Source organism: Meles meles, chromosome Y (genome assembly GCF_922984935.1).
Source record: "Meles meles chromosome Y, mMelMel3.1 paternal haplotype, whole genome shotgun sequence".
Classification (NCBI taxonomy): domain Eukaryota; kingdom Metazoa; phylum Chordata; class Mammalia; order Carnivora; family Mustelidae; genus Meles; species Meles meles.
In genome coordinates, this window is record NC_060088.1 from 11,743,121 (window position 1) to 11,770,551 (window position 27,431).

Sequence of the window (27,431 nt, forward strand, 5' to 3'; positions counted from 1 at the left end):
ATCTCAAGTAGGCAGAGAGGCAGGCAGAGAGAGAGGAGGAAGCAGGCTCCCCGCTGAGGGGAGAGCCCAGTGTAGAGCTTGATCCCAGGAGCCTGGGATCATGATCTGAGCTGAAGGCAGAGGCTTTAACCCACTGAGCCACCCAGGCGCCCCAAAACTGTCTTACATATTTAATCTTTAAAATTCTAGAGGGTAAAAGAAGAGCCAAAAAAATAAAGAATAAAAAAAAATTCTAGAGGGTGTAGGACGATATGTCATTATACTTTTTATTTCTCTGATGAATAAGGATACTGGTTACCATTTATTTTCATACTTGACATTCATGTCTCCCTTTGTATTTTTTTTTAAGATTTTATTTATTTATTTGAGAGAGATATCACAAGTAGACAAGAGAGGCAGGCAGAGAAAGAGGGAAGCAGGCTCCCTGCTGAGCAGAGAGCCTGATGCGGGACTCGATCCCAGAACCCCGAGATCATGACCTGAGCCGAAGGCAGTGGCTTAACCCACTGAGCCACCCAGGCGCCCCTTGTTACTAACCAGGGCTGACCCTGCTTAGCTTCCGAGATCAGAAGAGATCGGTCTCCCATCCAAATACTAACCAGGCCCTCCCTTTGTATTCTTAATTTGTTATTTTTTTATTATGTTCTGTTAGTCACCATACAGTACATCATTAGTTTTTAGTGTAGTGTTCCAAGATTATTGTTCATGCCTCCTTTGAGTAATTTTGGGCTCAAGTTTATCCATTTTGTTCATTTTTTTTAGAATTAAACTTCTTATTTTTCTTTCAACTGTAAGATTTTCTTAATATCTTCTTAATAGAAATCACCACACATGTACTGCAAATACTTTCTTCCATATGTAATTTCCTTTTCCTTTTCACAGTGATTTTTAATGTGCAGAAGTTTCCCATTTTAATGAAGTCTGATTTTTTTAAGAAAAGGTTTTTGCATCCTCTGTAAGTCATCTTTTCCATCATAAGGCAGATTAAATATTCTCCTGTTACTCTTTTATTTCTAGATGTTTTATAGATTATTTTTTGTCTTTAGTTCCATGAAATATTTCAAATTGATTTTCATATGTAAGGGTTGGGATTTTTTTCCCCATATAATTATATACTCTTTCCAATATGAGTTGTTGAAAACTCTTTTTTATTTTTATTTCTGTCATTCCATTTCCTTAATATTTCATTCATATGTGAATCTTTTTCTGGACACTACTCTCTTTTGGTGAATTATTTGTGGTTATAATAATGACATGGTATCTTGAATACTGTAATCTTATTTCTTTTCCATTTTTTATTTAAATACAACTATATAACGTATATAATATTATTAGTATCACACGTAGAATTCAGTGATTCATCAGTCTTACATAACACCCACTGCTCATTATGTCACTTAATACCCTTCGCCCAGTTACCACATCCCTTCACCCACCTCCCCTCCAGCAACCTTCAGTTTGTTTCCTAGAGTTAAGAGTTTTTTAATGGGGGTTGTCTGGGTGGCTCAGTCGGTTGAGTGTCTGCCTTTGGCTCAGCTTATGATCCTGGGGTCCTGGGATCAAGTCCTGCATTGGGCTGCCTGCTCAGTGGGAGTTTGTTTCTCCCTCTTTCCTCTCCCTTTATCCCTCCTCCTGCTCGTGCTTGCTCTCTGTCAAGTAAATAAATTATTTTTTTAAACAGTCTTATCATTTATCTCCCTCTCTGTTTTTGTCATCTTATTTTTCCCTCCCTTCCCCTATGCTCCTATTTTGTTTCTTAAGTTCCACATATGAGATCATATGATCATTGTCTTTCTCTGATTTGACTTATTTCACTTAGTGTAATACTGTCTAGTTCGATCCATGTAATATATATAATATATAATATAATATCATCCTTTCTGATGCCTGAGTGGTAGTCCATTGTATATATGTATACCATGTCTTTATTCATTCATCTTTATTCATTCATCTGCCAATGGACATCTGGGCTCTTAACACAGTTTGCCTTTTGTGGCCATTGCTGCTATAAACATTGGGGTGCAGGTGCCTTTTCAGATCACTACATCTGTATCTTTGGAAAAAATACCCAGTAGGGTAACTGCTGGGTCATAGGATAGCTCTATTTTTCTATAGGGTATCTCTATTTTTCCATTTTTAATGTCTTGAGAAAGACATTAAAGACATCTATTAAAGACAGTAAAGACATCTATTTTTCTATAGGGTATCTCTATTTTTCTATTTTTAATGTCTTGAGAAACCTAAATACTCTTTTCCAGAGTTGGCTGTACCAACTTCATTCCCATCAACAGTGTAGGAGGGTTCCCCTTTCTGTGCAGCACCTCCAACATTTGTTTTTTTCTGTCTTGTTAATTTTCAGCACTCTAGCTGGTGTAAGGTGGTATCTTATTGTGGTTCTGATATGAATTTCCATAATGCTGCCTGATATTGAACATTTTTTGATGTGTCAGCTGACCATTTATATGTCTTTGCGGAAATGTCTTAACCTCTTCTGCCCATTTCTTAGGACTGAGTTATTTGTTCTTTGGATGTTGAGTTTGATAAGTTCTTTATAGATTTTTGGGTACTCACCTTTATTTGCAAATATCTTCTGATTGGTTTTGTTGACTGTTATATTTGTTGTGCAAAAGCTTTTTATCTTGATGAAATCCCAAAAGGTCATTTTGCCTTTGTTTCCTTTGCCTTTGGAGACATGTCTAGCAAGAAGTTGCTGCAGCCAAGGCTACAGAGGTTGCTGCCTGTGTTCTCCTCTAGGATTTTGATGGATTCCTGTCTCGCAATTAGGTCCTTCATCCATTTAGAGCCTGTTTTTCTGTATGATATAAGAAAATGGTCCAGCTTCATTCTTCTGCATGTGGCTGTTCATTTTCCCAACACCATTTGTTAAAGAAACTGTCTTTTTTCCATTGGATATTCTTTCCTGCATTGTACATCCCTTTGGCTATTTGGGGTCATTTATGGTTCCATACAAATTTTAGGATTATTGTCCTAATCCTAATCGCTGTGAAAAATATTGATGGTATTTTGATAGGGATTGTATTACAATATAAATTGCTCTAGGTAACGTAGACATTTTAACAATACTTGTTCTTCCCAATTGATGAGCATGGAACATTTTTCCATTTCTTTGTGTCTTTCTCAATTTCTTTCATGACTGTTGTATAGTTTTCTGAGTATAGATCTTTTGGCTCTTTGGTTAGGTTTATTCCTAGGTATCTTACGGTTTTGGGTGCAGTTGTAAATGGGATCGACTCCTTAATTTCTCTTTCTTCTGTCTTGCTGTTGGTGTATAGAAATGGAACTGATTTCTGTGCATTGATTCTATATCCTGACACTTTACCGAATTCCTGTATGAGTTCCAACACTTTGGGAGCGGAGTCTTTCAGATTTTCCAAATAAAGTATCATATCACCTGTGAAGAATGAGAATTTGACTATCAATTCAGATGCATTTTATTTATTTTTGTTGCATGATTGCTGAGGCTAGGACTTCTAGTACATGTTGAACAACAGTGGTTAGAGTGGGCATCACTTTCCTGTTCCTGAACTTACGGAAGAAGCTCTCAGTTTTTCCCCATTGAAAATGATATTTACTGTGGACTTTACATAAATGGCTTTTATGATACTGGTGTATGTTCATTACACATCACACAGTGTATCCTTACACTGTAGAGTTTTAATGAAGAGAGAATACTTTATCAAATGCTTTTTCTGCATCTATCAAAAGGATCATATGGTACATGTCCTTTCTTTAATTAATGTAGTGTATCACATTGACTGATTTGCGGATGTTGAACCAACCTTGCAGCCCAGGAATAAATCCCGCTTGGTCATGATGATAATCCTTTTAATATACTGTTGGATAATATTGGCTAGGATCTTGTTCAGTGTTTTGGCATCCATGTTGTTCAGAAATATTGGTCTGTAATTCTCCTTTTTGGTGGGATCTTTGGTTTTAGGATCAAGGTAATTCTGGCCTCATAGAAGGAGTTTGGAAGTTTTCCTTCCATTTCTAATTTTTGAAACAGCTTCAGATGAATAGATATGATTTCTTTGAATATTGGTAGAATTTTATGGGAAACCATCTAACTCTGGACTCCTATTTGTGGAAAATTTTTGATTATTTTGTCATTATTTCCTTGCTGGCAATGAGTCTGTTCGTCTTCTATTTCTTCCTGGTTCAGTTTTGGTAGTTTATATGTCTCTAGGAATGCATCTGTTTCTTCCAGATTGTCTAATTTGCTTTCATATAGTTGTTTATAATAAGTTCTTACAATTGTTTGAATTTCTTTGGTGTTGGTTGTGATTTCTCCTCTTTCATTCATGATTTTATTAGTTTAGGTCCTTTCTCTTTTCTTTTTGATAAGTCTGGCCAGGGGATTATCAATCTTATAATTCTTTCAAAGAACCAGCTCCTAGTTTTTTCATTTGTTCTACTATTCTTTTGGTTTCTATTTCAATGATTTCTGCTCTAATCTTTATCATTTCTCTTCTCCTGCTGGGTTTAGGCTTTCTGTGCAGCTCTTTTAAGTGTGGGATTGCTACATACTTTCCTCTTAGGACTGCCTTTGCTGTGTCCAGAAGGGTTTGAATGGTTGTGTTTTCATTTTCGTTTGTTTCCATGAATTTGTTAAATTCTTCTTTTAATTTCCTGGCTGACCCACTCACTCTTTAGTATGATGGTCTTAGCCTACATGTATTTAGTTCTTTCCAAATTTCCTCTTATGATTGAGTTCCAGTTTCAAAGCATTGTGGTCTGAAAATATGCTGGGAATGATCCTAGTCTTTTGGTCCCGACTGAGACCTGATTTGTGACCCACTATGTGACATATTCTGGAGAATGTTCCATGTGCACTCAAGAGGATTGTGTATTCTGGTGGTTTATGAAGAAATACTCTGACTATATCTGCTAAGTCTATCTGATCCAGTGTATCATTCAAAGCCCTTGTTTTCTTATTAATCTTATGCTTAGATGATGTGTCCTTTGCTGTGAGTGGGGTATTAAATTCCCCTACTATTATTGTATTATTATCAATGTGTTTCTTTAATTTTGTTGTTACTTGGTTTATATACTAGTTCCCATGTGTTCACATGTTCCCATGTGAGGGGCAGAAATATTTACCGTTCTTAGATCTTCTTATTGGATAGTCTATTTAATTATGATATAGTGTCCTTCTTCATTTCTTATTACAGCCTTTGGTATAAAATCTAGTTTACTGATGTAAGGATTGCCATCCCAGTTTTCTTTTGATATCCATTCACATTATAAATAGTTGTTCACCCTCTCACTTTGAACCTGGATATGTCTTTAGGTCTAAAGTGAGTCTCTTGCAGACAGCATATCAATGGCTCTTGTCTTTTTATCCAGTCTGATACCATGTGCCTTGTTATTGGAGTATTGAGCTCATTTACATTCCAAGTAACCATTGAAAGATAGACATTTAATCTCATTGTATTACCTGTAAAGTCACTATTTCTTTGTATGGTCTCTGTTCTTTTCAGGTCTGTGGTACTTTTGGTCTCTCATCACTTAAAGAATCTCTTCTAGTATTTCTTGCAGGGCTGCTCCAGTGTTCCCAAATTCCTTACTTGTTGTTCGTGGCAATTCTGGACCTCTCCTTCTCTTTGGAATGATAGCCTTGCTGGATCAAGGATCCTTGGCTGCAGATGTTTCCCATTTAAAACAGTGAGTCTAAAATGCCAGTCCAGGGGCACCTGGGTGCTTTTCGGTTAAGCAGCTGCCTTCAGCTCAGGTCATGATCCCATGGTCATGGGATCGAGCCCCACTTGGGCTCTCTGCTTAGCAGCAAGCCTGCTTCTCCCTCACTCTCTGCCTGCCTCTCTGCCTACTTGTGCTATCTCTCTGTCAAATAAATAAAATCTTTAAAAAAAAAAATAAAATGCCAGTCCTTTCCTGGTCCACCAGGTTCTGTGGACAGGTCTGCTGCCGATCATCTGTGTCTACCCTTCTTAGTTCAGGACCTGGTCTCCTGAGCTGCTTTCAGGGTTTTCTCTGTCTCTGAAATTTGCAAGCTTCAATATTCTATGTTAGGGCATTGACATATTAGCGTTGATTTTCGGGGAGGTTTTCTGTGCCTCCTGGACTTGAGTACCTGCCCAGATCATGGAAGTTCTCAGCTACAATTTCCTCTTCTGGCATCCCAATAATTTTAATAAGGTGTTGCTTTATGGTAACACTTATGTCTCAAATACTCCCCTCATGATCTAGTAGTTGCTTCTCTTTCCTTTTCTCGGTTCTTTATTCTCCATCGTTTTGTCTTCTGTATCACTAATTCTCTCCTATTCCTCATTTATTCTAGTAGTTAGAGACTCCATTTTTTATTGCATCTCAGTATGGCATTTAAAAAAAAAAAAATTCTAATCTTTTCTTTTCTTTAAGATTTTATTTATTTGACAGTGAGAGAGAGCACAAGCAAGGGGAGTAGACAGAGGAAGAAACAGGCTCCCCACCAAGCAGGGAGCCCGAAGTGGTGCTAAATCCTAGGACCCTGGGAATGTGACCCGAGCCAAAGGCAGCCACCCAACAACTGAGCCACCCAGGCACACCAGTAATGGCATTTTTTATTTCAACCTGATGAGACTTTAGTTCTTTTATTTCTCCAGAAAGGGATTCTTTAGTGTCTTCTGTGCTCTTTTCAAGACCAGCTAGTATCTTTATAATCATTATTCTGGACTCTAGTCCCTGCATCATACTTACGTCCATGTTGATTAGATCCCCGGCAGTCAGTACTGTTTCTAGTTTTCTCTTTTGAGGTAAGTTTTTCCACCTTGTCATTCTGTCCAGAGAATTATAGATGAATAAGAGAACAGAGTCCTAAAATGGCAAAAATGACTCCAGAGAAATATACACTAAACAAATCAGGAGAGACCCAAAACCACAAAAAAAAAAATTTTTTTTTTTTAAAGAGAATATAATCAAACAGGTGAACAGAATAGAGCAATAGGGACGCCTGGGTGGCTCAGTTGGTTAAGTGTCTGCCTTTGGCTCAGGACATGATATCAGGTCCCACATGGGCAGGGAATGGGAGTTCCCTGCCCAGCAGAGAGTCTGCTTTTCCCTCACCCTGCTGCTGCTACTGCTTGTGCACTCACTCTGTCAAATAAATAAATAAAATCTAAAAAAAATAAGATTCAAGAAAACATAAGAATATAATCAGACACGTAAACAGAACAGAGCAATATGCTAGATTGTGGATATATTTTGGTCTGTTAGAAGAAACTACATCACAAAATTGTAAAGAAAGAAAAATAAAAAAAATATTGTAAAGAAAGAAAAACAAATAAAATGAAATTCAGTAAAAGGATAGAATGTAACTGTAAGATAGAAAATTTGAAGACTTTAAGAAAAAATGAGAATATAATCAGGCAGGTGAACAGATTAGAGCAATACACTAGAATCTGGATATTAGAAACTACATCCCAGAATTGTAAAGAAAGGAAAGCTTGGATGTGTATAAAAATAATATTACATACAAAAAAATGTACAGTTACAGAATATAACTGTAAAGGTGAAAATAATAAAAGACTTAATTATTTGATAACATAAGAAATTGGTTGAAAAGGAAAAACAGAAAAACTTAAAATAGAAATTATGCAGGGTCATTCCTCACCAGAGCAGACTTCTAAAAATTCCAATTTTGTGCTCATCTGCTGTTCAACTTTCCTGTAGCCAGCTGATGGAGGCTCACTCCCCACTTCGGTCTATATTCCCATATATCCTTTCAGATTCACTAGATAAAACTAATTAAAAACTAATGTCCTGTACTGCTCTACCTCTTCCTCCTTTTATAGAACTATTATATCACCAGAAAGCTCTTTCTCTCTTGCTTTCTGTTTAAAAAGTCTATTGACTTTTTATGTCATGACTGTTCTCCTGCATGATCCCTAATCCTTGGCAACCACTAATCTGTTAGTATTAATATTTTTGTTTTGAAATGTTACATAATTCAAGGTACTCTAAATTGACTTTTGACATTGACTTTTTTTTTTTTTAAGAATTATTTTTTTTTAAAGATTTTATTTATTTATTTGACAGGGAGATCACAAGTAGGCAGAGAGGCAGGCAGAGAGAGAGGAGGAAGCAGGCTCACCTGCGGAGCAGAGAGCCCGATGCGGGGCTCGATCCCAGGACCCTGAGATCATGACCTGAGCCAAAGGCAGCGGCTTAATCCACTGAGCCACCCAGGCGCCCCTGACATTGACTTTTTCACTCAGTCTTTGAGATCCATCCAAGTTATTGAGCATGTCAGTAAGCAGTTCATTTTTCGTTTCTCTTGTTTTAAGTAAACTATTTTCTAGATTGGTTTTAGGTTCACAGAAATATTGAATAGACGGTACAGAGATTTGTCATATGCCTTCATTCCTTGGCATATATAGCCTCCTCCATTTTTAACATGCCCAACCTGAATGGTATGTCTGTTATAAATGGTGAATCTAATATTGACACATCATCATCATCTAAAGTCCCAAATTTTTATTAGGGTTCAGTGTTGGTGTTACACGTTCTGTGGATTTGCACAAATTACAAAACCTGTTTTTTAAGTTACACTGTGGTGCAGAGTAGTTCACTAACCTAAAAGTCCTCACCTATTAACTGACACTCCTCCCTAACCCCTAGCCACTACTAAGCTTTCTGTTGTCTCCAGAGTTTTGCCTTTGAAAATTTCTTCTAGATTTTTATACTTTTACATTTTACATTTAGAACTGTGATCCCTTTTGAGTTCTTTTTTTTTTTTTTTTTTTTTAAACCCATCCCCTCTGGTAACCATCAGTTTGTTGTCTAGAATTGCAAATCTCTTCTCTCTTTTACTTTTTTCTCCTTATGGGTAAAATCACATGGTATTTGTCTTTCTCTGACTCGCTTATTTTGCTTAGTATTATATCTTTTGAGTTAATTTTTGTTCCAAGTATTAGATCCATGTCTAGATTCGTTTTTTTTTTTTAAGATTTATTTATTTATTTATTTGACAGAGAGAGATCACAAGTAGGCAGAGAGGCAGGCAGAGAGAGAGGATGAAGCAGGCTCCCTGCGGAGCAGAGAGCCCAACATGGGGCTAGATCTGAGGACACCCGGATCATGAACTGAGCAGAAGGCAGAGGCCTTAACCCACTGAGCCACCCAGGCGCCCCTACACTTCATTTTTTCATATATGGCTGTCCCACTTTTTTCACATCCACCATTTGTTGGAGAGACTATTTTGCTTCACTGTATTGCTTTGATCCCTTTGTTCAATGTCAGTAAGCTATATATGAATCTTTTTCTGTGGGCCCTGTTGTATTGACATATTTGTCTATTTCCCAATACCGCATTATCTTGATTACTGTAGCTTTTAAGTGTTAAAGGAGTATAGTGTATATGCTGTAATTTTGTTATTCTTCTTTAACAAAAGAATATTTTTATTAGCTATTTTTAGTGTATTGCCTCTCCATAAAGAGTTTAAAATTAATTTGTTGATACACATAAAGTAACTTACTGGTATTTGAGTTGGTATTTTCTTTAATCTTATAGCACGTTTAAAAAGAGCTGATATCTTATCTTTGGGTAGTCCCATCCATGAACTTGGACTCGCTGTCCATGTATGTAGTCCTTTGATTTTGTTCATCAGAATTTTGTGATTTTCTTCCTGTTGATTTTGTTAGATTTTTATCTAAATATTTTATTTTTAGAAATCCCAACATCAGTAGTTTGTTTTTTTAAGTTCAAATTTTAGTTCATTGGTGGCATATAGGAAAACGATTGATTTTTGTATCTTAACCTTAGATCTACAGCATACTATAGTTATTTACTAGTTTCAGGACCTTTGATTACTTCTTTTGGATTTCCTAAATAGATGGTCATATAATGTGCAACTAAAGATGGTTTTATTCTTTCATTCTTAATTGTGATCTTTCATTTCCTTTGTCTTACTGCATTAGCTAGGACTTCCATTATGTTCAAAAGCAAGGGTGAGAGGGGACATCTTTATCTTTTCCTAATCTTAGTTGAAAATATTTTGTTTCTCACCATTAATTATGATGTTAGCTGTGGGGTTTTGTAAGTAATCTTTATTAATTTGAAAAGGGCATCCTTTATTTCTAGTTTGGTAAGAGTTTTTTTTTTAATGAATTGTTGGATTCTGTTAAATGCTTTTTCTGCATCTGCTGATTTGGGTGCCTGGGTGGCTCAGTGGGTTAAGCCGCTGCCTTCGGCTCAGGTCATGATCTCGGGGTCCTGAGATCGAGTCCCGCATCGGGCTCTCTGCTCAGCAGGGAGCCTGCTTCCCCCTCTCTCTCTCTGCCTGCCTCTCTATCTACTTGTGATCTCTCTCTGTCAAATAAATAAATAAAATCTTAAAAAAAAAAAAAAAAAAAAAAAAAAAATCTTATGTTTTTTTTCTTCTTTAACCTGTTGATGGTAAGAATTATATTAGTTGTTTTGTTTTGTTTTGTCTTAAGATTTTATTTATTTGACAGACGGATCACAAGCCGGCAGAGAGTCAGGCAGAGGGGGGCGGGGAGCAGGCTCCCTGCCGAGCAGAGAGCCCTGTGTGGGACTCGATGATCCCAGGACCCTGAGATCATGATCTGAGCCGAAGGCAGAGGCTTTAACCAGGCAGGCTCTCTGCTTAGCAGAGAGCCTACTTCCTCCTTTCTGTCTCTGCCAGCCACTCTGCCTACTTGTGATCTCTGTCTGTCAAATAAATAAATAAAATCTTTAAAAAAAATAAAATAGAATTTTGTTTGCTTCTAGTTTGGGGCTGTGAAATCAAAAAGCTGCTAAGAACAGTTATGTACAGGTTTTACACAGATACACGTTTTCTTTTCTCTGGGACATATGCCTAGGTAAGTGATTACTGAGTTACAGTGGTTTTCGTTTAGTTTTCTTAAAACATACTAACCTATCTTTCTAGAGTATCTACTGTTTTATATTTCTACCAATGGTATGTATTATCCTCATCAATATGTGTGATTGGGGCTTTTTTTTTTTTAAGGTCTTCCAAGTTTTTATTTAAATTCAGGGTGGGTAACATATAATGTAGTATTGGTTTCAGTGGTGGAATTTAGTGATTCATCAGTTGCTTATAACACCCACTGCTTATTATATCCCGTGATCTCCTTGCCACACAATTACCCCATCTCCTCACCTACCTCCCCGACAGCAGCCCTGTTTATTCTCTGTTGTTCTGAGTCTCTTGTGATTTTTTTCCCTCTCTGTTTTTTGGGGTTTTTTCTTAAGATTTTGTTTATTTATTTGAGAGAGTGAGAGAGACAGCAGGAGGGGACAAGGGGGCAGAAAGAGAGGGAGAAGCAGATTCCTTGCTGAGCATCATCTATTTGGGACTCAATCCCAAGACCCTGGGATTATGACCTGTGCCGAAATCAGATGCTTACTGACTGAGCCACCCATGTGCCCTTCCCTCTCTGTTTTTATCTTACTTTACTTTTCCTTGTCTTCTTATACATTCTGTTTTGTTTCTTTTTTTTTTTTTTTTTTTTTAGGATTTTATTTATTTATTTGACAGATAAGAGATCACAAGTAGGCTGAGAGGCAGGCAGAGAGAGAGGAGGAAGCAGGCTCCCTGCTGAGCAGAGAACCTGATGCAGGGCTGGATCTGAGGACCCTGGAATCATGACCTGAGTGGAAGGCAGAGGCTTTAACCCACTGAGCTACCAAGGGGCCCCCATTCCGTTTTGTTTCTTAAGTTCCACATGAGTGAAATCAAACGATATTTGTCTTTCTCTGACTGACTTACCTAGCTTAGCATAATAATCTCTAGCTCCATCCACATCATTGCAAAAGCAAGATTTCATTGTTTTGATGCCTAAGGCTGTTTCTTATTTTAGCTGTGCTAATAGGTCATAGTGAACTTTCATTTCCCTAATGGCTACGGTTGAACTAAATGACAATGAAAGATAACAAAATTTGTGGTATTTTCCTAAGCATTGCTTTGGGAGAGAGATTGATAGCACCAAAAGCTTACATTAGAACAGAGTGGAATCTCAGATTTATAATTAACCTCACAACTTAAGATACGAGAAAAAGGAGAGCAAAATTTATTCAAAGCAGGCAGAGAGGAAACAATGAAATTAAAACCAGAAATATCATGGAGAGAATCAATGAAATTATAAGTGATTTTTTGAACAGATCTAGAAATTAACAAAGCTTTAGCAAGACTGAGAAAAGAAGAAGACAGATCAGGATAAGCAACTGTTTGTAAATGCAGTACCACCCCAATGTGAAATCAAAGAGAGTACAAAAAGAAAAAACTGCAAGTCTAGTATTCTAAATGTGTATAGGCACAAAGGTTACTTACATTTAGCACAAAAAATTGAGAAATATGTAAAAGGCTTAAGTAGCATGATAAAATAGGTATTCATTTTAGGGGATAGCCAGGCCAATTTAGTATTTGCAAAGAATTTGCAAAGTATTTGCAAATATATTCTCCTTATCAGTAAACTAAGAAGAAAAATTCTATGTTTATAGATATTGATGAGGAAAAAATTCAGCTTAATAACTAGGAGTACAAATTTCTTCGTCTTGATAAAGAACTGCTACAACAAACCTCTTGTGAAAAATGGGATAAGACTGAATGTTACACCTTAAGTTCAGTAATAAAAAATGCAAAGATACCGTCTCTCACCATTTTTATTATGCATGGTACTAGACGTTGTGATGTAAGGCAAAATGTAATAAAAGACATAGACGTTGGAAAGAAAAAAACTTTCCTCATTGGCAGTTGACACCATTTATCTATATAGGAGTTCCCAGGGTATCTAAAAAAAAAAACTTAACCAAGGTTGCAGGATATAAGATTAACTTAACAAAAATTTTATTTCTGGGGGCGCCTGGGTGGCTCAGTGGGTTAAGGCCTCTGCCTTCAGCTCAGGTCATGATCTCGGGGTCCTGGACTCAAGCCCCAAGTTAGGCGCTCTGCTCAGTGGAGAGCCTGCTTCCCCCTCTCTCTCTGCCTGCCTCTCTGCCTACTTGTGATCTCTCTCTCTGTCAAATAAATAAAATCTTTAAAAAAATTTTTTTTTATTTCTGTTTACTAGCAATGAATGCATATGTGAAATTTAAAATACTCTGAGTCCCTTAGAAAGATGAAATACCTAGGGGCGCCTGGGTGGCTCAGTGGGTTAAAGCCTCTGCCTTTCGCTCAGGTCATGATCCCAGGGTCCTGGGATCGAGGCCCGCATCGGGCTCTCTCTGCTGGGCAGGGAGCCTGCTTCCTCCTCTCTCTCTCTCTGCCTGCCTCTCTCCCTACTTGTGATCTCTATCTGTCAAATAAATAAATAAAATCTTCAAAAAAAAAAAAAAAAAGATGAAATACCTAAATGTAAAATTAATTGTAAAACACATAGGGCATTAAGTGAAAATTGCATAGCTCTGAAAGAAATAAGATGTAAATGAATATACCATGTCATAGATTATAATACTTAACAGAGTGAAGATGCTAACTGCTCAAATTTATCTATTGCTGGTAAAGGGAGGGCTAAATAACTGGAATACAATTAGAGATCCAAGAAATAGATTCATGCAAATATGTCTAAGTGATTTTTTTTACAAAGATAGAAAGATTCAGTGGATTATAGACTTTTCAATAAATAGTACTAGAGCAGTTCAATGTCTGTAGTCAAAAAAAAAAAAAAAATGAGTCTAGTCTTAAATCAAACACCTGTTGTACAGCTTGAATAACAGTGCCTGGCTGACTCAGTGGAGTATTTAACTCTTGATTTCATGGTCATAAGTTTGATCCCCACATTGGGCATTAAAAAAAATTAAATTAAACCACAAAATGTTACACTTTATATTCAGCATTTGTGTATATTCACATTTGCAGTACATGCTCAAAATGTGCATACGCTTGAGTCTTAAATGGATCAGATAAATTCTTAAAAGGAAACATAGGCAAAATTATTTAAGACGTAGGATTTAGGGGTGTTTTTAGATATTATGCTAATGTGTAATTCATGAAAAAGTTTGGAATATTTCAGTTCATCAAAATTAAAAATAATTGCTCTGCAAAGGATCTGTTAAGAGGATCAAAGAAAAGCTACTGACTCGTAGATAATACATTAGTGCTTGAACAACATGAATTTAAATTGCCAGAGTCTGTTTGCACACTGTTTTTTTCAATAAGCACAATACTGTGTTTTCCTTTTAATTTTCCTAATAACCCAGTAGAAATACAGAATATAATATGTGTACAAACTCTGTGTTGATTGATTGTTCTTGTTATTAAGCTTGTCGTCAATAGTAGGCTATTAGTTAAATTTTGGGAGAGTCTGAATTTGTACACAGATTTTCAGCTATGCGGGAGAATTGGCACACCAATCCTGCATTTCTTAAGGATCAACTCTTTGCAAATCATATGTCTAATAAGAGACTAGAGGACATAAAGAACTTTGAGAAACTCAACAGTTAAAAACAAATGATGCCTGGGCGCCTAGGTGGCTCAGTGGTTTAAGCCGCTGCCTTCGGCTCAGGTCGTGATCTCAGGGTCCTGGGATCAAGTCCCGCATCGGGCTCTCTGCTCTGCAGGGAGCCTGCTTCCTCCTCTCTCTCTGCCTGCCTCTCTGCCTACTTGTGATCTCTCTGTCAAATAAATAAAATCTTTAAAAAAAAAAAAAGATGCCTCTCAAATTCCTCATATCAGAGAGATCATTTGAGAGGCAGGGCGGGGGGTCCTGGCGGGTAGGGAGGGGAAAAAATGAAACAAGTTGTGATCGGGAGGAAGACAAACCATAAGAGACTCTTAATCTCGGGAAACAAACTGAGGGTTGCTGGAGAGCAGGAGAAGAGGCATGGGGTGGCGAGGCATGGGGTGGCTGGGTGATGGACATTGGGGAGGTTTTGTGCTGTGGTGAGTGCTGTGCAATGTGTGAGCCAGATGATTCACAGACCTGTACCACTGGGGCAAATAATACATTATATGTTAATAAAAATAAATAAATAAAAATAAAATAAAACAAAAAACAAATGATGAATCTAGAAAATGAGAAAGACATAAAGAGCATATATGGTAGGCAAATAAACACATCACTTATATGTCATTAAGTTTGGTTTTCATATCATATTTCCAGTATATATATATATAAAGTCTACATTTTCCTCACTTTCATATTTATCTTTGGGAGTTTTCCTAAGGTTATTTGAGCCTTATTTTTGGGTAAGTTCTATCTATAACTAGTTTTACCTGCTTTGTAATGACATTTCATCATTTTAATTTCAGATGGCAATCTCATTTCAAAATTCTGGAAGCATCACGTTTTGAAGCCACTTTGCAGCAAGAATAATTATTTTTGAAGTGATTTACCTGTTGGAAGACAGTGACTTGAATGTTCAAGTATTAATCCTAAGTCTGATTGTTTCTTGATTGTTAGGCATGTTTCCTTTGTTGACTGTCCGGGCCATGATATTTTGATGGCTACTATGCTGAATGGTGCAGCAGTGATGGATGCAGCTCTTCTGCTGATAGGTAAATAGTATTAAAATTGGTTTGACAAATCCCTTTGGAACCAATCCCACTTGGAATATTTAAAGGGGAACTAGTGCCTTTAATGGCCATAAATGGGAACTAGGAGATCACCCAAATTAACATGCATGTGTGCCAGCTATGAAAAAATATCAAGCAAGATGAACCCGGGGCTAATATCCAGTGACAATTCTTATGGTAGTATGCCCCTCATCCCCAAAAACTCATTTCTAAGTGAACAGTGCTTTCTTCTTACTACTGTTTTATTTAGAGTTTTTCATACAAAAGTATGCTAGGTTGAAAGAGGGTATTTTTTAATGTCTCTGGATTGTCTGTGGTGTTATTGAATAGTGGTTTTTAGATATAACTCTTAGTTATATGAAATGCTGACATAGGGCCTGCATAGAGGTTTTCAAAGTAAGGTTTTGCTTTCTTCCTTGGGTGAACTATCAAGAGGTTTTGTGACTAGAGGCCACATGGAGTTTCAGGCCAAATGTAAAGTTAAAGAGTTGTTTCCACCCAAGACTGCCTTTAGTTCTGACACCAAATGAAAGTCTGGGAAATTCCTGAACCATCTTTAGGTTGATAGTTTATTAGACTCCTGTCTCATTGAAAGCTGTTACACTAAACACTTAACAGTTTATTATAGGAGAGGGATGCATATTAAGGTGAGCCAAAGGGAGATACCTGTAGGTCGTAGTCCAAAAGGGTTTCAACCATGAAATTTCTGTTGTGCTTTATCTGGAAGCAGAGGTTATTTTCTCAGCACTATTTATAACATTAATAACAAAATATTACAAACCAAGGGAAATCGCCTGAGTTTTGGTATCAGAAGTTTCTACTGAGGTGCCATTAAGTAAGCTTAAGTAACAGATTGCCCTGGTGGTGGGTTTGAGTTTCTAGATCTACTGAGAGCTCATGTCCCCAGTACCTCCACCTAAATCAGGCTTTTTCTGGCATAGCCAGCCTCTAAGATTATCAAGCTTGGAACCCGACCCTAAAATCTGGTGTAGTCCACCCCAAACCTAAATAAGGACACTCTTAGCAGGAATGATAGGTTTTATCTTCAAAAAGTCCAACACAAAGGCCAATTTGTGCAAGGCCAAATGCTTTCCTACACAGAAGTATACCTTTCAAGGAGTTTGGTACAAAGCATTTAATATCACAACTTGGGGGAGATAATCATTGGGTTACTAAAAATTATGTGGTTTATAATGTGTAATTGATAGTTTTCCTTTTTCTTATTAATAGCAATATCTGCTACTGTTGCTATATAGCAAAGTACCTCAAAACCTAGCAGCTTAGAATAACAGATATTTAATCATTATTTATGTGACCAGAGTTTTGTTGTCTCTAGTTAAAGAACTCAAAATTTATAGTAATTTCTCAGCAGGAGCTGGAGTTATATCAAGACGTCTGAGGCTACAGAATCTGATTTTAAGTTCACTCAGACCTCATTTTCTCCTCAAGTGGGCCTTTCCATAAGTTGTCCAGTTGTCCTCATGACATTTCACTTGTTTTTTTTCCCCAAATGGGAAGCCAGAGTCCTTGTGATCTAACTTGAGAAGTGATATCCCATCACTTCTGAAATTTTCTTTGTTACTGGATGACTTTACAGTATTTAAAGGGAAAAATTTTTACAAGGGTGACTGTGAGATCATGGGGATTACTGGGAGCCATCCTTGTGGTTGTCTTCTATAGGCTTGGATAATTATAATTTGTAGACTGCATTAAGCTACTTTCCTTCTTAACTGTTCTCCAGATTGGGTCAGAATATCCCAACTGGATAGAACCAGAAGGATATATGTTATGTTGAGTAAAAGCCATGAAGACTTTGAAAGAAGCCGAATTTGTTAAATTCCAAGGATAACGGTTTAAAAGGTGGAGAGAATCCATGGAAATCAGTTGTAAAGTTTAAACAGGGTCTCTCAGCATCACCTGAGTGGCTCAGTCATAGGATCTTTGCCTTCGGCTCAGGTCATGGTCCCAGGGTGGTGGGATCGAGCCCCACATCAGGCTCCCTGCCTAGCTGGAAGGCTGCTTCTCCCTCTCCCACTCCCCTGCTTATGTTCCCTCTCTCTCTGTATCTCTCTCTGTCAAATAAATAAAATCTTTTAAAAATAATAAAAAATAAACAAAGTAAACAGAGCCTCACAGAGATACTTGTCAATGATATAAGGAATTTGGTTTGAATGAGACATCCAGAAGTTTCTTTATTGGATGCCAGCTAATTCTTATGACTCATTTTGTTTGTTTTTTATTCTTTTTTTTATTTTTTAAATTTATTTATTTTTTCAGCGTAACAGTATTCATTGTTTTTCATGACACCCAGTGCTCCATGCAATATGTGCCCTCCCTATTACCCACCACCTGTTCCCCCAACCTCCCACCCCCGCCCCTTCAAAACCCTCAGGTTGTTTTTCAGAGTCCATAGTCGCTTATGGTTCGCCTCCCCTTCCAATTTTTTTTTTTATAAACATATAATGTATTTTTATCCCCAGGGGTACAGGTCTGTGAATCACCAGGTTTACACACTTCACAGCATTCACGATAGCACATACCCTCCCCAATGTCCATAACCCCCTCCCCCTCTCCCAACCCCACCTCCCCCCAGCAACTCCCAGTTTGTTTTGTGAGATTAAGAGTCATTTATGGTTTGTCTGTTTTTTATTCTTTATCATCAATTTAGCTGGTAATGAATCTTGTCCTCAACCTCAAACTTCTGAACATCTGGCTGCCATAGAAATAATGAAACTGAAACATATTTTGATTCTGCAAAATAAAATTGATTTGGTAAAAGAGAGTCAAGCTAAAGAACAGTATGAACAGATACTTGCATTTGTGCAAGGTAAGATGCTATGATATTAAACAAACATATGAGTTACTTTGAGAGTCATTTAACCCAGAAATCTTAATATAATTATCAAAAATGAAGTGGATTGATGAGTTTTAAACCTGTTTATCTGCCCACTACTTAATACTTTTATTGCTTTTAGCCATCTGATAGTAGCACTGAAATTTTTTGAATTTGATTAAAGTGCATGTCAGCCAGAAAAGAAGTTCTAGTCTATAAATGTTACCAGTTGGCTTGGGGGTAGGGGGTGTTCTGAGAAGTAAATACTTTAAAAAAAATTGGGGCAGGGGTCACTTGGGTGACCCAGTCAGTTAAGCAAATCTTCCTTACATCATGATCCCAGAGTCCTCGGATCGAGTCCCACATTGTGCTCCCTCCTCAGTGGGGAATCTGTTTCTCCCTCTCTCTGTCTGCTTATGTTCTCTTTCACTCATTCTCTCTCTCAAATAAATAAAATCTTTTTTTAAAAATTTTAGCAATATAATAATGTTTTATTAAAATAATAAAAATATGAAACACTTCATGAATTGGGGTTTCATCTTTGCCATGCTAATCTAATCTGTATCAGTAAAATTTTAGCACATATGCTACTGCCAACACTACCACCAATCATATATTTTAAAAAATCTTTTTCTGGGGCGCCTGAGTGGCTCAGTCAGTTAAGCATCTGCCTTTGGCTCAGATCGTGATCTTGGGGTCCTGGAACCAGGACCTTATCGGACTCCTTGCTCATGGGGGAATCACCTTCTCCCCCTGCTGCTTCCCCTCTTTGTGCTCTCTCTCTCTACCTGTTGAATAAATAAATTTTTAAAAACTAATAATAAAAAATAAAAACTCTTCCTAATGATAGTAAAATGAGTGAAGCTGTCTTTTTTATTTCTTGGTTTATGTTCTAATTATTCTGACTTTGGGGTTTTTTTGTGGGTTTTTTTTGGTTTTTTTGGGTTTTTTTTTTTAAGATTTTTATTTATTTATTTACTTGACACAGAGAGATAGAGGGATTACAAGTAGGCAGAGAGGCAGGCAGAGAGAGAGGGGGAAGCAGGCTCCCCGCCAAGCAGAGAGCCCGATGCGGGGTTCGATCCCACGACTCTGAGATCATGACCTGAGCCGAAGGCAGAGGCTCAACCATTGAGCCACCCAGGCACTCCTGACTTTGTTTCTTCTCATTGAGTATCTGTTTCTAGAATTAGACCCAACAGTGATGTCTTTAATCTTTATAGTGGCCCTTTCACTAAAACTTAGTTTTTATTTGGAGCAAGACATGATGTATATTTTTGATATTTGGTTCCTTGTCTTTTTTACTTGTTAAGAAACTGTCTATAGTACCCAAATTATGCAGGTAATTTTTATCCTTTTCAGATTCTAATTTAATTTCATAATTTTTCACTTACAGGGCATAATACTCAATTTTAGAGGAGGGAAAAAAAAAACAAAATATTGTGGATGTTTCTAAACAGAATGATCACAATCACTTTTCAGCCTTTTGGCTAAGATCAGTTTAAACAGAATGATCAATTCTTGTTACTGTCATTTGTATAGGGGTGTTTGATACCTATTTTAGTGATCATAATTTTTTGTCTAACGTACACAACAATTTCTATAAAGCTGTCAAATTTTGGTATTTTGGGTTTGTCAAATAGGTACAGTAGCAGAAGGAGCTCCTATTATTCCAATTTCTGCTCAGCTGAAATATAATATCGAAGTTGTTTGTGAGTATATTGTAAAGAAAATTCCAGTACCTCTAAGAGACTTTACTTCAGAACCCCGACTTATTGGTAAGAACTTAACCTGCTGGCTTTTATTAACCCTACCTTTTCATATGGTTATTTTGCTCTTCCTTCAAATATGCTAACGTTATGAGGTGTAATGAGTTCCTGGAGTTATGACTTTAGTGTGTGAATTATTAAGGTGAGGGCCGTCCATAAGTTAGCCTATAAAAGTCATCCTTTCACATAATCATATAGATACAGTGTTATGTTCCTTTACAGTAGTTATGTTGTACTTCATAGGGAAAGCATAAATATGTCACTTACTGATCAGGTTAATTTCATTCTCCATTATAAGAAAACTGCAGTGGTGATTGGAATAATAATATTTTCCATAATATTTTCCTACCAAGTCAGCTCTGAGATACAGATTTCAAGTGGCTACTGCTGTACAAAACACTAATTTGAATAAATATTTCTTCTAATTAAAATAACAGGATGAGCTTTATGGTTTCTTTCCTTTATTCCTTATCATCTTCACAGTTATTAGGTCTTTCGATGTCAACAAACCTGGCTGTGAGGTTGATGACCTTAAAGGTGGTGTGGCTGGTGGCAGCATTTTAAAGGGAGTGTTAAAGGTAAACTAAATTGTTAATTTTTGTTTCTTAAATGGAAAAAAATATGGTTAAACAAAATCTAAAAATGTTAGAAATATGTATTTTTTTATTGCTTTGTACTTTAAATATGTCTGATGTAAATCATAGCTTTCTTATATGTAAGTGGTTAATTGAGTGGTTATTAGCTCTCTGACTTCTGCATTTTTGAGTTTTTTATCCTTCTAGAGTAATACTGAAATTATTGTTGGAATACATGCCTTTTCAATTTAGCAGTATATCAGTTAGGACTGTTTACATGTAAATGTAAATTATGTAATTGTGTTGTCTCAAATTTTTAATTACTCTCTTTAATTGCTCTCTTTTAGGTGGGCCAGGAGATAGAAGTCAGACCTGGTATTGTTTCCAAAGATAGTGAAGGAAAACTCATGTGTAAACCAATCTTTTCCAAAATTGTGTCACTTTTTGCAGAACACAATGACCTTCAGTATGCTGCTCCAGGGGGTCTTATTGGTAAGAATTTTCATTTCATATATAAGCTGTTGTTAGTGGTTAGTCATAATACTATGTCAAGTACATTATCTGAAAGTATATATCTCTGATTAGATATTTTAACTCAATATGGAAAAGCAGGTTATGCAAGTATATAGGAAGTTTAGTTAGTGATTTTATTTTTGCTTATTTATTTTAATGATTTTATTTATTTATTTGACAGAGAGAGAGACAGCAAGAGAGAGGACGCAAGCACGGGGAGTGGGAGAGGGAGAAGTAGGCTCTCCACTGAGTAGAGAGCCTGAGGCAGAACTCGATCCCAGGACCCTGGGATCATGACCTGAGCCGAAGGTGGACGCTTAACAACTGAGGTGGCCAGGTGCCCCAAAATCTGGGATTTTTTTTCCTTTTTATTTATTTATTTTTTTTTAATTAATTATTTTTAACTCTGCTATGGTACAGTTAACATACAGTGTTATCTTAGCTTCAGGTATACATTGTAGTCTTACACATTACTCAGTAATTCATCATGATAAGTGTTCTCTTGTTCCCCTTCAGCTTAATTAATACCCACCTACCTCCCCTAATAACTAATAACTACTAGTTTATTCTCTAGAATTAAGAAGAATCTCTTTTTTGGTCTCTTTTTCTTGTTCATTTGTTTTATTTCTTATATTCCACATGAGTGAAGTCAAATGCTATTTGTCTTCTCTGACTTATTTCACTTAGTAGAACCTGTAGATCCATACATGCTGTTGCAAATGACAAGATTTCATTCTTTTTTATAGCTGCTATTCCATTTTGTATATACACATCTTTTTTATTCATTTTATAGATGGACATGGGCTACTTCATATTATGCTTATTTTAAATAATGGTGCAGTAAATGTGTGGGTGCATGTCTGTTTGAATTAGTGTTTTCATATTCTTGAGGTAAATACCCAGTAGTGGAATTGCTGAATCATGTGGTGTTTCTATTTTTAACTTTCTGAGGAACCTCCATACTATTTTCCAGAGTGGCTATACCAGTTTGCATTCCCTCCAACAGTGTAAGAGGGTTTCCTTTTCTCTGAACCTTCCCAATACCTATTTTTTTTTTTATTTTAGCCATCTTTTTTAAAAAGATTTTATTTATTTATTTGAGAGACAGAGAGCATAAACGAGAGGAGGTGGGAGATGGAAAAGCAGACTTCACGCTGAGCAGGCAGCCCGACGTGGGGCTCGATCCCAGGACCCTGAAGTCGTGACCTGAGCTGAAGGCAGACGCTTGATTGACTAAGCCAGGCACTCCTGATTTTAGCCATCCTTTTTTTTTTTTTTTTTTTTTAAGATTTTATTTATTTGACAGAGAAATCACAAGTAGACGGAGAGGCAGGCAGAGAGACAAGGGGAAACAGTCTCCCTTCTGAGCAGAGAGCTCGATGTAGGGCTAGATCCCAAGACTCTGAGACCATGACCTGAGCCCAAGGCAGCGGCCTAACTCTCTGAGCCACCAGGCGCCCCTGATTTTAGCCATCTTGACAGGGTGAGATTGGAATTTTGATTTGCATTTCTCTAATAAGATGAGTCATGTTGAATATCTTTTCATGTGTCTATGGCCATTTACATGTTTTCTTTGGAAGAATGTCTGTTCATGTCTTCTGCCCATTTCTTAATTGAATTATTTGGTTTGGGGAATGTTGAGTTTGTTAAGTTCTTTATATATTTTGGTTACCCACCTCTTATCAGATATATTATTTGCAAATATCTTCTCCCATTCTATAGTTTGCTTTTACTTTTCTTCGTGTTTAAGCCATTATTGTTGTTATTATTATTTATTTTAATATTCTTTGTTACTTTCTTTTCTCTGCTTTCTGGGAGTTCAGTTATGCATTAATTGTATACTTGATTATGTCATGTATGTCTCTGAGATTGTTCATTCTTTCTAGGATTTTATTTAGAGATTGAGAAGGCACATAGGTGAGCATAAGGGATAGTCAGAGGGGGAGAGAATCTTGAGCAGACTCCTCACTGAGGATTGAGCTCAACTCAGGGCTTGATCCCAGGACCCTAAGATCACAAGTCTAAGCCAAAATCAGGAGTTTTTCACTCAACCAACTGAGCCACCCAGGCACCCTATTCATTTTTAGTTTTTATTTTTGATCAGAATGAGTAATCTCAATTGACCTATCTTCAAGTTTGCTGATTCTTGTTCCTGTTTCAGTATGCTGTTGAGCTCTTTGGTGATTATTCCTTTCAGTTATTATCCTTTTCAACTCCAGAATGTTATTTGGTTCTCTTATACTGTGTATGGCATTGTTGATGATGTCTTCTTGGGAGACATCATTTTCATACTTACATTCAGTTCATTAGATATCCTTTTCTTTAGTCTTCACACATATTAAAAAGATGCCAGTTTAGTCTTTGTTTAGTAATTCTAAGGTTTCTAGGACTTCATGATGTTGTTGTTTTTTTTTAAGATTTTATTATTAAAGAAAGCATGCACGAGCATGAGGGAGGAGCAAAGGGAAAGAGACAAGCAGACTCCCCACTGAGCCAGGAGCCCAATGCAGGGCTCCATCTAAGGACCCTGAGATCATGTCTTGAGTTGAAGGCAGATACTAACCAACTGAGCCACCCAGGTGTCCCATGAAGTTGTTTTTAAAATTGCTTTAGTTTTTTATAAAGGCCATACTTCTTGTGTTGCATGTCTCATGACTTCCTCTTGAGAGCAACATTTTAAATGATACGTGTCCACTCTGAAGACTAGATTCTCTCCTCTCCTAAGGGTTTGCTTCTACTTCTTATTTTAGTTGTCACTGTATTTACTGACTTTCCTGAACTAATTCTATAATGTCTGTTTTCTTTTCATGTGTGCTCACTGAAGGGTAGCTTAGTTAGTTTAGTGCTTAGCCAGTGATTGAAAGGAAGAAATTTCCTTAATACTTAGAACCTGTAGTCCTCCCAGTCTTTATTAAAGAATTCTGGTATGTCAATGACATATAACTAACTAAACAAAGGTAAACAAGCTAAGAAGGAGGTGGAGGGTAGGCAGGGAGAAGTGAAACAAGATGGGACCAGGGAGGGAGACAAACCATAAGAGACTCTTAATTGGGGCACCTGGGTGGCTCAGTGGGTTAAAGCCTCTGCCTTTGGCTCAGGGCATGGTCCCAGGGTCCTGGGATCAAGCCCCACATTGAGGTTCTCTCTTCAGCAGGGAGTCTGCTTCCCTTCCTCTCTCTCTGCCTGGCTCTCTGCCTACTTGTGATCTCTGTCAAATAAATAAGTAAAATCTTAAAAGAAAAAAATTTGTCGGTGCAGGCTTTTAGCTCTCAGCCTCATCCTTTACTTGAATTTTAAAACTAGTAGACATAAGAGCTTAAAGAGTTATCAGGTCTTTCCTGAGCATTTTCAATTTTCAGTTCACTGGATTTGTACTTATATGTCCAAATTTTCAAAGTTCCCATGGACATGTGTTTTTTTTTTTGTTTTTTTGTTTTAAAGCTTTTTGTTAATATGTTGTTTTCCCCATCTATTATCCGTCAGTTCCCTGAGGAAAACACTTTTTACATTAGACATCCAGACAGTCTTGGAAGTGGAATCTTCCAGGGAGATATCAAACTAATCAAATGATAGCCATTGGGAATGAGCTCCAACCCTATTCTCTGTATAGCCTTGCTGGTTTTCATGAAAAATGCAGGTTGTTAATAGTGCTGTCACGGAGATATTTTGAATAGTGATTGGAATAGGATAACTTAAAATGTGACAGTTTTCTGCTCTTACTGAGATAGAGTTTTTCTTAGTAAATGCTGGTTAGATTATAGCAAGCCTTTGACTAAATTCCAGAATTTTAAAAATGTTTTGACATTTTGTCAGTTTTTCATTCTGTGTATGGAAAACAAAGCTTGGGCCTTTACTGCAATATTTTACTGACACTTTTTCTTTGCGGAACTTTATTATATATTGATAATAAAAGTTCACAGTGTATCATTGTGGAATTTTTTTATGAATATGTAAATTCTGAACATGCCCATGTAACCTTTTATTATACCAGTATACAAAAATACAAGAATAATGTAATGACAATCCTATATACCTGCCAGGCAGCATTAACAATTACCAATTTTATTTCTGCAAATCAGTCATTATCAGCTTTGTAATTTTTCAGTTTTTAATAAGATAAAATATCTTATTAAATGGTTGTTTTCTGTTAAACAGTTCTCCCTTTATTTATAATTTTTTTTATTCTTAAATTTTAATCAAACCTTGTTTCTACCCCTGTTCTTTTTTAGGTAAAGCTAATAGTTGATTGTAGGAGAATTGTTCAGGTTTTTTGTTTTTGGTTTTTTTTTAAGATTTTATTTATTTATTTGACAGACAGAGATCACAAGTAGGCAGAGAGGCAGGCAGAGAGAGAGGAGGAAGTAGCTCCCCGCTGAGCAGAGAGCCCGACGCAGGACTCGATCCCAGGACCCTGAGATCATGACCTGAGCCGAAGGCAGAGGCTTTATCCCACTGAGCCAGCCAGGCACCCCAATTGTTTAGGATTTTAATTTTGTGACTGTGATATGGAATCAATGTAACATAATTTGGTTAAGTTGTGTAGCTACATGTTGTCCTGGTTTGACTCACTTTACCTTTGTAAACATTTTAAGAAATACAGAGTTGAAATATGTGACATATTTTATTTTATCTCAGGAGTGGGAACAAAAATTGACCCCACTTTGTGCCGGGCTGACAGAATGGTGGGACAAGTACTTGGTGCAGTTGGAGCTTTACCAGAGATCTTCACAGAGCTAGAAATCTCCTATTTCCTACTTAGACGGCTGCTAGGGGTACGCACTGAAGGAGACAAGAAAGCTGCAAAGGTAATCTTTTTTTTTTTTTTTTTTTTTTTTTAATATTTATGTGTTTATTTTAAAGAGAGAGAGAAGCACACTTCCTGCTAGTGACTCTTCGTTTTAGCTGAAGTCCTGATATAAAGGTTGTGAGATAGAGCCCTAGTCAGACTCCACACTCAGTGCGGTCTGCTTGAGAGTCTCTCTCCATCTGCGCATCCCCACTCATGCACATGCTGTCTCTCTCTCTCTCAAATACATAAATAATTAAAAAAAATAACCAATCAATCAATAAAACCTGTATTTGACATTTGGGGGGAAGTTCCTTTAATAAAGGTGTACTGTCTGAATTTTAATGAAGTACAAAGACCTTAAAGACACTGATCTGAATTTGAGCATAAGGTTGTAAGCTCAGACAACAGCAGTAAGTAATACAGAGGCTAGTAATTCCAATAATTACATGTGTAAATGCTAGAAATAAAACAGCTAAGAGTGATGTAATAGGTGTTACCCAATTTTATAGAATCCAAAAGATTTAAGTATCTACTTTACATTAATGGAATTAGACCTCCCAGACCCACTTAACTATCATATTATTCTTATCTTGCTGCCCCTTTCAAGAAATTGTACAAACCCTCTCTGCTACAAGCCTCTTCAGATGTTAAGAGTTTGGTTGATTTTGTTATTTTTTAGTGCTTATTTTAATGTTAGATCCTTTGTTCTTTTAGTGCTAAGTAAACCTTTTGGTTTTGATACCTGTAGTATATATATATATACTTCAGATCTTGTAAGTGTAATTTGTGCAGAATTTGTTTTTTCCTCTATAGTTAATTTTTTGCAGTGGTATTTAATAAATTCTCACTTTGTATTAGAAAACATTTTATTATGTTAATGGGTTTTTTTTTTTTTCTTAATTTATTTTCCTAGGTGCAAAAGCTTTCTAAGAATGAAGTGCTTATGGTAAACATAGGGTCCCTATCAACAGGAGGAAGAGTGAGTGCAGTCAAGGCTGATTTGGGTAAAATAGTTCTCACTAATCCTGTGTGCACAGAAGTGGGAGAAAAGATTGCCCTTAGCCGCAGAGTTGAGAAACACTGGCGGTAAGTTTTTCAGTTTTGCCCCTATCTGTCACTGATGTCAAGAAAACAGCAGGAGTACATGGCTGACTCAGTCAGAAGAGCACGTGACTCTTGGTTGTGTCTTTGAGTCGCACAATGGGTGTAGAGATTACTAAAATAAAGTGAATATATTTAAAAAAAAATAGCACATTATCTTCTCATATATTCTTTTTTCTTTTTTAAGATTTTATTTATTTATTTATTTGTCAGAGACACAACAAGAAATGGAACACAAACAAGGGGAAGGGGCGAGGGAGAGGGAGAAGCAAGCTCCCTGCCAAGCAGGCTTAATACTGGGCCTCTGGGACTGTGACCTGAGCCGAGCCGAAGGCAGTCGCTTAATGACTGAGCC

General features: G+C 36.8%; 1 protein-coding gene and 1 pseudogene across 1 annotated transcript in view; one reads left to right on the top strand and one right to left on the bottom strand.

The window, feature by feature from the left end:
* LOC123935905 (eukaryotic translation initiation factor 2 subunit 3, X-linked-like) overlaps positions 1-27,431 on the top strand; it is a 42,581-nt gene that overhangs the window by 4,897 nt on the left and 10,253 nt on the right. Inside the window, exons 5-11 of the mRNA XM_045996744.1 lie at positions 15,384-15,478; positions 18,165-18,323; positions 19,973-20,107; positions 20,582-20,676; positions 21,021-21,165; positions 25,822-25,991; positions 26,889-27,061. Coding sequence (XP_045852700.1) covers positions 15,384-15,478; positions 18,165-18,323; positions 19,973-20,107; positions 20,582-20,676; positions 21,021-21,165; positions 25,822-25,991; positions 26,889-27,061 — 972 coding nt within the window. The remainder of the gene's footprint in view (positions 1-15,383; positions 15,479-18,164; positions 18,324-19,972; positions 20,108-20,581; positions 20,677-21,020; positions 21,166-25,821; positions 25,992-26,888; positions 27,062-27,431) is intronic.
* Positions 18,834-18,929, bottom strand: LOC123935968 (annotated as a pseudogene).